Raw genomic sequence first — 10,056 nt, 5'->3', positions numbered from 1 at the left:
AAAAGAGCTCTACAAAACAATTCCAAGTGCTTATAAGGCAATATCTTTGTTATAATGTTGCATTTACTAGTTAAAATGAGTCATACAAGTTATCTACAAATTAAACAACGACATCTCTATAACATCGTTCATACAAAATGAAATTGATAACAATGTTGTCGGTGAGTGATAATATCAATGGGATTCCAGAACGATTCAAAATCATTATGTTTTGGTGGGGTTTTTTTTCTCTCCGATATTTAGATCGTAAACGTATCTACAATTTACATTATATCTAGAAAGCAGCTGAGGATAGGAAAACATTTCACTTATTACAAAACGAAGCTACCATTCCATTGCTACGGAATATCTAACTCAGGGCTTCAACTTCATCATCATCATACTTTATGTATTGTATATTAGTGTTGTAAATAAATAATTTAGTGGTGTCAATTATTTTTGAAGACAAGTTTTAAATAACTTTGTGGTATACATTTAGATTAGACAGTCTAACTGTAGCTATCTAGACTAGTTGGATGTTGGACCTTCGTCATTCTGAACACTTTTCTAAAAGTTTTGACACAAGTGAGTAAAAATGTATGAGATTAAACGGTATTCTGGTGCAAATTGAAGCATAAAGTCTCAAACCATTATGCACAGACTAACCAGGAAGCAATTAAGTCGCCTAGTAGCGAAGCGAAATAAGGTGGACATGGTTTAAACTTAATTTATTTTAGATATTTTTTGTATCATCTCGAGCTCAAAATATTTGTGAGTAGCTACATATTATTAGATTGATTGCTTATAGGGAATGAGATTAGCTGAAGAGTAGCGTCCCTTGATAGGAAGTCACGAGCGGAAAAGTTATCAGAGAGAGAACGTCATGTTGGTTGTGCGGCATGAGACACTTCACCGAAAGCGAGGACGAGAGAGAAACGCATGCGCAAAACCATTTTGACGTTCTCTCTGTTTAAGGTGACTTCCAATCAAGGGACGCTACTCTTCCGCTAATCTCATTCCCTATTCCTATTTTCAAACCCAGTGGTCAAGTGCTATTTCTAATAATATTATTATTATTATTATTATTATTATTATTATTATTATTATTATTATTATTATTATTATTATTATTATTATTATTATTAGCTCTTACGAGAGTAGTTCATTGTGTTTCTGAAGACGGGTTATGGAGAGAACACAAAGAAAGTTAAAACTAGATGTCCATCTGGTTTGATTTTTTTAAAAATGCTTTTCAACAATTTTAAGCGTGAACTCCAGCAGCGGTATAAATAGTAAGTATTAAGCATTGATGGTGTGTGTTTAAGTAACATACTCACAATTTCTCTCCACAAGCTAAATTGTACCAACAAACATGCTGTGAGTAACCATAAACGTTTACAGTCTGATTGAGAGAATTCGATGAGAACTTACTAGACAGTCGGTCGGTATTCTAGAAAAAAACAACAGCGAGCTGAGTGACGTCACCTTCATTCATTCTACACAGTCCATCTTGAGTCAGGACAGTAACAATGGAAGTATACAAGGCATCGACGTTTGTCAAATGCAGTGTTTACCTTGGGATTCATATGATGGGGATTTTTTGTAATGTCCCCTGGGTCTGGGGAAACCTTTCCGTGTATTGCTCGTCATATTTTTATAGCCAGTCGGAGGGATCTGTGGGGGAGGTTGCCCCTTGGTTGGTGTCCCTTAATACTATTGGTGAGTATGTTGTAATGTCAGTTTATGATGATGATAATGTTGAATATGATGATGATGATGATGATGACGATGATGATGATGATTATTATTATTATCATTATTATTATCATCATTATTATTATTATTATTATCATTATTGTTATTATCATTATTATTATTATTGTTATTATTATCATTATTATTATTATTATTATTATTATTATTATTTTTATTATTATTATTATTATTATTGTCATTATCATCACCATCATCATCATCAGCAGCAGCAGCAGCAGCAGCAGCAGCAACAGCAGTAGTAACAGCGACAACATCGTCATCATCATTATCATTATTATCATAATCATCATCATCAGCAGCAGCAGTAACATTAGCACCAGAACAAAAAAAAATACCTACTATTTCAAAATTAGTGTCCCTCACCAAATTTTCTATAACTTCAATATCTAAAGACCAATTTGCACCAAATCTAAAAGTTAGTAAATATTAACATATGGAAGCCATACTGAATACTGCGTCACATTTTTTTTTTTGTTATTGTAAAAACTACCGACACAATAGCCATGTCTTGGACATCAACAGAAAAAATGCATTTTGTGTTGAATGATACCTGCATCTTGAAGTCACCATGTAAAGTTCATCATCATCATCGTCACCATTTTTGTCAATGACATTATAATATTGAGCATAGCCATCTTCAACTTGGATTTTTTCTTTTAATTTAGACTTTATTTTAATATCCACGTATTTATTAGAATCAAGATATTTACAACATGATTCATGTTGATTTTGTTAAATGGAAATTCTAATCCTTATTTGTGCTTTGCGTTCACAAACTGCCTAAAATTAAGTTTTGAATCTTTAATCTTTAAGGCCTCACTGTGGGTGTCATTACCTGTGACAAGCTCCGACAATGGCTTAGCCTGAGAGGAACTTTAGTTCTTGGAATAACTCTGTTCAATACAGGAGTGTTTCTGAGCTATTTCTCCGTGCAACACTCCATTCTTCTGTTGGATTTCACCCTTGGCATCTTTCCTGGTCTGGGGATGGGCATCATCCAAGCTTGTCAGTATACGTTAGTGGTCAGGTGGACCAAAGACTATCAGGTGAGTACAGTCAGGACCTTGTCTATTCGTTTGAGAACGGGCATCATCCAAGCTTGTCAGTAAACGCCAGTGGTCCGGGACTAAGACTATCAGTGATTCAGTCAGGACTTATCTATGTTGGAAGGCATCATCCAAGCTTGTCAGTAAACGCCAGTGGTCCGGCGGACTAAAAACTATCAGGTGAGTACAGTCAGGACCTTATCTATGGTTTGGGAACGGGCATCATCCAAGCTTGTCAGTAAACGCATTGGTCGGGATAAAGACTATCAGGTGAGTACAGTCATGACCTTATCTATGGTTGGACGCATCATCCAAGCTTGTCAGTAAACGCCAGTGGTCCGGCGGACTAAAGACTATCAGGTGAGTACAGTCAGGACCTTATCTATGGTTTGAGAACGGGCATCATCCAAGCTTGTCAGTAAACGCCAGTGGTCCGGCGGACTAAAGACTATCAGGTGAGTACAGTCAGGATCTTATCTATGGTTTGGGAACGGGCATCATCAAAGCTTGTCAGTATACGTTAGTGGTTAGGTGGACCAAAGACTGTCAGGTGAGTACAGTCAGAATCTTATCTATGGTTTGGGAACGGGCATCATCCAAGCTTGTCAGTATACGTTATGTCAGGTGACAAGACTGTCAGTGAGTACAGTCAGAATCTTATCTATGGTTTGGGAACGGGCATCATCCAAGCTTGTCAGTAAACGTTAGTGGTCAGGTGGACCAAAGACTATCAGGTGAGTACAGTCAGAATCTTATCTATGGTTTGTGAACGGGCATCATCCAAGCTTGTCAGTAAACGTTAGTGGTCAGGTGGACCAAAGACTATCAGGTGAGTACAGTCAGGACCTTATCTATGGTTTGGGAACGGGCATCATCCAAGCTTGTCAGTAAACGTTAGTGGTCAGGTGGCAAGACTATCAGGAGTACAGTCAGATCTTATCTATGGTTTGGAACGGCATCATCCAAGCTTTCAGTAAACGTTAGTGGTCAGTGGACCAAGACTATCAGTGAGTACAGTCAGGACTTTTCTATGGTTTGGGAACGGGCATCATCCAAGCTTGTCAGTAAACGTTAGTGTCAGGTGACAAAGACTATCAGGTGAGTACAGTCAGGACCTTATCTATGGTTTAGGAACGGACATCATCCAAGCTTGTCAGTATACGTTGGTGGTCAGGTGGACCAAAGACTATCAGTTAACCCTCTCCTTACCACCCATTGGAAAATCGTCACATTGGTTACGATGCAACCGTCACTTTTCTCATCCAGATTTCATTTCTTTTTGGTATCGCTATAAAAACTTGACATTTTGTAATAGTAATAGAGCTCATATTGTCGAACAATATTATGTATAAAATGTGCTTGTTGCTTTTCTGTTTGAGTAAGAAATGTCTATTTTTGTGTTGGGTGGGTGTGAAGTTTGGGGGAAAGTTCTGAAAATGGCTGGTAAGGAGAGAGTTAAATATAGTCAGGATCTCGTTTCTGGTCTAGGAATGGTCACCATCCCAGTTTGTCAGTATACATTGGTAGTCCGGAAAACCAAAGACAGTCTGGTGAGTACGGTCAGTGTCTTCTCTCTGGGTTCGGGAACGAGCTTCATCAACGCTTGCTTGTCAGTATACGCCAGTGGACCAAAGAGTATCAGGTGGGTTATATATAGTATAGTCAGAATCTCGTCTCTGGTTTAGAAACGGGCATCGTCCAGTCCAAACTTGTCAGCATACGCTAGTGTCCGGTGAAGCAAAGACTATCAGGTGAGTACTGGTCTAGGAACGGGCATCACTCAAGCTTGAGAGGCAGCGTGGCTCAGCGGTACGGTCTTTGCTTCGTACCCGAAAGGTACCGAGTTCAATCACCGGCCGCTGCACTGTGTGACCTTGAGCAAGTCGACTCGCCCTAGATTAATTTGCGGCGCTGCACTGCGGCTGACGCCTGGGTTATACCAGTTTTCCCTTAGAATAGACCATAGAGACAAATTTCCGCTATGAAATGAAAAAAGGGAATTTTATTATCATTTTAAAAACTATTTATTTATTTTTATACGCTAGTTGTCCGGTGGACCAAAGATTATCACGTGAGTACGGTCAGGATCTACTCTCTGGTTTAGAAACCTGAACTGTCCAAATTTGTCAGTATAGAGAGTGTCTAGGAATTAACTTGACATTTTCACCCTTTCTTTTCAGGGCCTGGCGACCTCCAGCGTGGAGTCGACATGCGTACTGGGGTCTGTGTTCATTAATCAAATCATTACTTTCTACATCAACCCCGATAACGTTGTGTCCGATTTAGAGGTTGGTGGTCCTTCTTGTGTTGTTGTTGTTGTTGTTGCTCATGATGATTGTTATGGTGTATTATTATTATTGAGTAATTGCCCTTTCCAATTGTATATTTCCATTAATAACACACTTAATTACTTTTAGTTACTTCTAAATAATGTCACAATTAAATATATTTATATATTATATATTCGCATCATTAGTTAACTACACTTGTGCATTGACGTTATATTACAAAACCTATATTCCTGTTTATGTATATTTCTATACTGCCATGTTTAATATTACTAAGTCTGTGATATATTATTTAAAGAGTTGGAAATAAAGATACTTGTTGATTGGCCACCAATGAGTGTCTTCCCTGTCAGTCATTTTGTGCACTGCCTTTGTTGCATAACAATGATGATGATGATGTGGTCTTGTGGTATGATGCTCGCCGCCGTCCGGACCTGTACTGACTGTATGTCCCTGATCCAAGTCTGCTGTAGGCGCGCAAAAGTGAATCCTTGGAGCAGGTTCTTTACTCACCGTACTCGGGTGTGACTTATTTCTTGTCTTACATATTAAGTGTTGCTGTTGGCTTGGGACCTATCTTAATAGCTCAAAACCTTTTCCCTAGCATTTTTGTCATTAGCACAGAAACCTTAGCAATGTTTTGTTTTCTTTTTTGTTGTTTTTACGTGTGAAAGTTGTATGAAGTTGACAAACCTTTTGTTTATATTGTTCGTGAAACGTTTGTTTGTGTTTTTATTTATCCTTATTTTCAAAATGACTTTGTTGTTTAGCTTGCATTGTATTGTGGATGTCATGATTGTTGCCATCAGTATTTTTGCTCACCTAAAACCCCTTCTCTCTTTTCAATTGAACACATCTCACAAAAGACTTGAGGTTTTATGTAGCGCAATATCCACTAAGTGTGCTCAAAGTGCTTTACAGAGGATCCCTAGCCAACAGCAACAGTAAACATGAATTCTGTACAATTTATATTTTGATAGAGAAAAGGCTAATGCCATAATTCATTTCACACCGAGAGGATATGAGTGAAGAGCATTTCTAAACACTCAACTTTGCTCCTCTGGGACTTGTATAAGGAATTTACACATCAAAGGCAGCAGCTTTTACTGGTGCTCACATTACTATTATATGACGATTGACCAAATCAGCAAATTCTTTACCGCACTCATGCAACTTCACAAACCCACCCGGAAGCTTTGTCACAACACATCATTCAACTAGATGCTCAGTAGTTTCTTGCTCGTTACCACAACGGGTATATATTGGACAGGTGGAAAGTCCCCACTGATGAAGCAATTGTGCTGTTAGGCAGGTTCTCAACCAAATCCTATTCGCTACCATCCAGTGCCTCCTCTTACTGGTGGAGGAATCTGGCAACTTCTCCCCCAGTTTCGAGGAGTTTATGTCCCGCCCCCTCGAGGAATTGAATTTGTCCAAACCAACTTCCATCTCGACTGAGAGGGGTATCCCTATTCCCTCTCTCTTTGATCTTATTAAGCCAGCTCTTTGTAATCGTCTCCCTCCGGACATCAGGGGGCTGGATTGCTGCCATTATCGGGCCCCATTCTATAGGCGTTATTGCCGGCGTTCCTGACACTATATGCATCGACTTGCGAAGTTTTAACATCTACCTTCTCAACGTCCCTGCTTCTATCCAACACTGGAGTGCAATACACCGCGGCGGAATAGCAAAGTGTCAAGCCGGACGTCCTCAGGAGCGCTTAGTTAGCACCCAAAGTTGATCCTGCCGGCTTCATTGGAAGACTAAGGTAAGGCTGCGGTCCAGCGTCACCCACAGGTATTATGGATGTGGCTCATACGGGAGTAGCTGGTCCCCAAATGAGGACGTTCAGTTTACGGGTGTGCCAGCCACTGCATAGGTGGATGCGGTGGCCACGGTTTTCGAAGTGTTCATCTTCAGGTACCACTTGTCGAAGTAGGCTTTGAGTCTGATGACGTCCACGCTGAGTACGCTCTCGAGATGGGTCCACGCTTTACTTTGAGTAACGAGTGCCCAGTCATCCGCGTATCCCAGCCTCAGGGAGGAAGTGTTCGACATGTTGCTAATGTAGACATTAAACAGCATAGGCGCCAGAACCGAACACTGAGGGACCCCATTCTTCAATTTCCTAACTTTACTTGTAGCAGCATCTCCCGCGTGACATGAAATTGTCTTTCAAAAAGATTGAAGAGATCAGCTTCAAGGTTTTTGCACCTTATGATCTTTGCAAGTTTGAGCATTAATCCTTCGCATCAGACCGTATCGTTCACCGCCGCATAGATCTATGAATACAGCAGCAGTTTCCTCTCGAACCTTGCCTCAATATGCTCTGTAAGGGCAATGACCTGTTCCGTGAAGCACCTCCATCCCTGAAGCCCGCCTGCTCGGGTGGCAGGGCAGCGTCTAGGACCGGCCCCCATCGGTTTATTAGAACTCGCTCCAACAATTTGTACAAGCAACTCAGAAATGATATGGGTCTGTAACTGTCGGCCTCCGCCAATTTCCCGGGCTTCAGGATGGCACCTATCTTTGCATGCTTCCACACGTGTGGGAGCTTTCCTTTTGCAAGGACATCAGACATTGCCTCTCCAGCCAGGCCAGTGCCCTGGGCTCCAGATGCGTCATGACGTCACCATATCGGGAGTGGCAGTCCGCAAGACAATACAAAATCTCATGATCTCAATTATTTTCTTTCCATATCATTCTAAACTCTATATCAATTTCTCTCAATCTTTATAAAACTGTTTTCCCATATTCAGTTTTTAAAAAAAATGATATATTTAACTCCATTTATGCATCGAAAGATTTCTTTTATTGCCTTTTTAATTCAGTAAATCATTTCTGTGATCCCTCTATAGCTGTAACTACAATTTATGAGTTTGTATCAAATTTTTCTCCTTTTGATTTTTTTTCTTTACTTTATTCATTATTTTAAAATCTATATATTATTTCTCTCTTTTTCAACAGATAGGCCATACATGGCTGTTTTCTCAACCCGAAATTATCGCAAAGGTCCCCAATGTGTTCATCATATATGGAGCAGTATCTCTTTGCATCAATTGCACTGGGTTTTTCTTGTTGACGCGAGAGTACCCTGGAGACGATATATTCCTTTTGGCAGTCTTCAAGAGAGTAAAGTCACGTATAGGAGATTCGTCCACCAGAACCCTGAAAGACAACGAGGCTTCCCTGTTGAAGCATTCAGGTTCTAATAAAGGCTCCATTACATACCAAACCTCTACAACTAGTAGTTCTATCAGTAAAGAAATCGTTCAAGAAAATGACATAAACAAAAACGTCGATTCCGACTTATATCGTGCTCATGAAGAGGAAGATGAAACAACGAAACACATGGTAGATTCAATTCATTCAGTGGACTTAAGTTTCAGTCAAAAAGCATCAATTGTTGAAAGTGGTAAATGGATTACAACAAGTGATGAAAATTCGTCGGAAGACAAAGGTCCAAAAGACATTTTGAAAACTCGAGTGTTTTACACACTTTGGTTAACCATGGCCGTAGGAGATTTTACCTTCATTGTATTGACAACTTATTACAAGGCTTTTGGGCTCGTTTATATCAGCGATGATCATTTCCTAACCTATGTCGGTATAAGTACGTGTATTGCTATTGCCATCATTTCCTACGCTGGTGGCATAGCTGTCGATCGGATAGGGGTCAAGGACTCCATCATTGCTTTTATCACAGTTATGGGGATAATCTCCAGCTTATTCTACATCTCCCCATCCATTGATAAGTGGATATATTTGATTTTCTGTATTTTATATGGAGCATTTGATTTTGGAATGATGTGTGTGCTTAGCTCCTGTGCGTTAAAACTTTGGGGTCAGACGCATCTTTCCACCAATTATGGTCTGGTGTTGTCTTCGTGCGTGATCACAAACACTGTCTTGCCCCCAGTTATTGAATTGGTTATTTTGACCTATGGGTGGTTCACCCTCTTTACGACCTTGGCAGTTTGTATCATCTGTTGTCTTGTCACGTGTATCTGGCAGATTCCAAGAAACTAAATACAGACAGTACAACACAAATTCCTCTTCCTTGCTGTGAAATGTGTACAAAGAAAACAGGGAAATTTGTAAATTTCAGACAGTAAGATTAAAACCAGGAATCCGTGAAAACAAGGAATAAGGAGAAGAGAAATGCTTACTGCATTGTACATTGTTTCGTCTGCATGTTTGTTTTATTATTTTTTTTTTGAGGTTTTACCCCGCTTGTGATATTACATTCGAATAATTCCAGCGCCAGTAAAGAGGAAGACAATAGGCTAGTCAAAAGACTAATGTTCACGAGATAGAAATAAAAGTCTTTCAGAGCTCATTAAACCTCACTCCAGGTAAGAACAGAATGCTTCAGAGAAAGAGACAATCTATAAGGGGGGGATAAACACTACATGTTATCCCATCCCCCTCTCCAACCAACCAACGACAAGGAATAAGACTTGTGGAAATATACAATATAATAATATAATACGTGTTTATTAGTGAACACATTATATACATCACATGAATAATTTTTTCACCAAAGTACAATCCATATCAAACAATTTAACAATATTTAACGTATGGCTGTCATCTGCATTTTTTGCGGCCGCAAATATCAGGGCGATCCGTAAATTTTGGCAAATTTCCCAAAATTGGCAAATCGTGGCAAATTTTGGGAAAATTGGCAAATCGCGGGGAAAAAAAGAAGTGAAAACAAAATAACGAAAAAAAAAAAGTGAAACATGAGAAATGTTGCAGCTTTGCCTGGGCCCAAACCAAGGGAAGCTACTCTCTACGGATAATGATCCTTTAACATCTTTGTAACAACCCTATTCACTTTACATTGTGTAAATTAATAAATGTAGCCTCGTTAAATGTAATAAATTGTCTTTTATATATATTTTTTTCTGTATCGCGTGTTAATTTTTACTGAAACGCTAAGTTCTCCTCTGCAAATTTTGGT

At 39.4% G+C, this 10,056-nt stretch overlaps 1 protein-coding gene across 5 annotated transcripts; it reads left to right on the top strand.

The window, feature by feature from the left end:
* The first annotated feature begins 270 nt into the window (after window positions 1–270).
* On the top strand, window positions 271–9,630 carry LOC144974473 (uncharacterized). 5 transcript variants are annotated; one of them, XM_078917366.1, is made up of 5 exons: window positions 271–564; window positions 1,333–1,698; window positions 2,569–2,801; window positions 4,982–5,089; window positions 8,058–9,630. In XM_078917366.1, the coding sequence occupies exons 2-5, from the start codon at window positions 1,509–1,511 to the stop codon at window positions 9,117–9,119; spliced, it is 1,593 nt and encodes a 530-aa protein (XP_078773492.1). In that variant the 5' UTR covers window positions 271–564; window positions 1,333–1,508; the 3' UTR covers window positions 9,120–9,630. The 5 variants fall into 5 exon arrangements, with proteins under 5 accessions (XP_078773492.1, XP_078773496.1, XP_078773497.1 ...); XM_078917369.1 differs by lacking the exon at window positions 271–564 and adding an exon at window positions 658–685; XM_078917368.1 differs by lacking the exon at window positions 271–564 and adding an exon at window positions 859–954.
* Window positions 9,631–10,056: the final 426 nt, after the last annotated feature.

The sequence above is a fragment of the Berghia stephanieae genome, chromosome 6 (assembly GCF_034508935.2).
Source record: "Berghia stephanieae isolate SIO BIC M18660-M18661 chromosome 6, UCSD_Bste_1.3, whole genome shotgun sequence".
NCBI lineage: Eukaryota > Metazoa > Mollusca > Gastropoda > Nudibranchia > Aeolidiidae > Berghia > Berghia stephanieae.
The sequence above is the reverse complement of the archived record's forward strand: the minus strand, read 5'-3'. Positions and strand labels throughout refer to the sequence as shown.

What these genes read in the sequence shown, in the direction of transcription:
- LOC144974473 (XM_078917366.1), top strand. Translation starts at nt 1,509, where the DNA reads ATGGAAGTATACAAGGCATCGACGTTTGTCAAATGCAGTGTTTACCTT. An exon ending in GGTGTCCCTTAATACTATTG is followed by an intron (nt 1,699 to 2,568) that starts GTGAGTATGTTG and finishes TTAATCTTTAAG; the next exon opens with GCCTCACTGTGGGTGTCATT. An exon ending in ACGTTGTGTCCGATTTAGAG is followed by an intron (nt 5,090 to 8,057) that starts GTTGGTGGTCCT and finishes CTTTTTCAACAG; the next exon opens with ATAGGCCATACATGGCTGTT.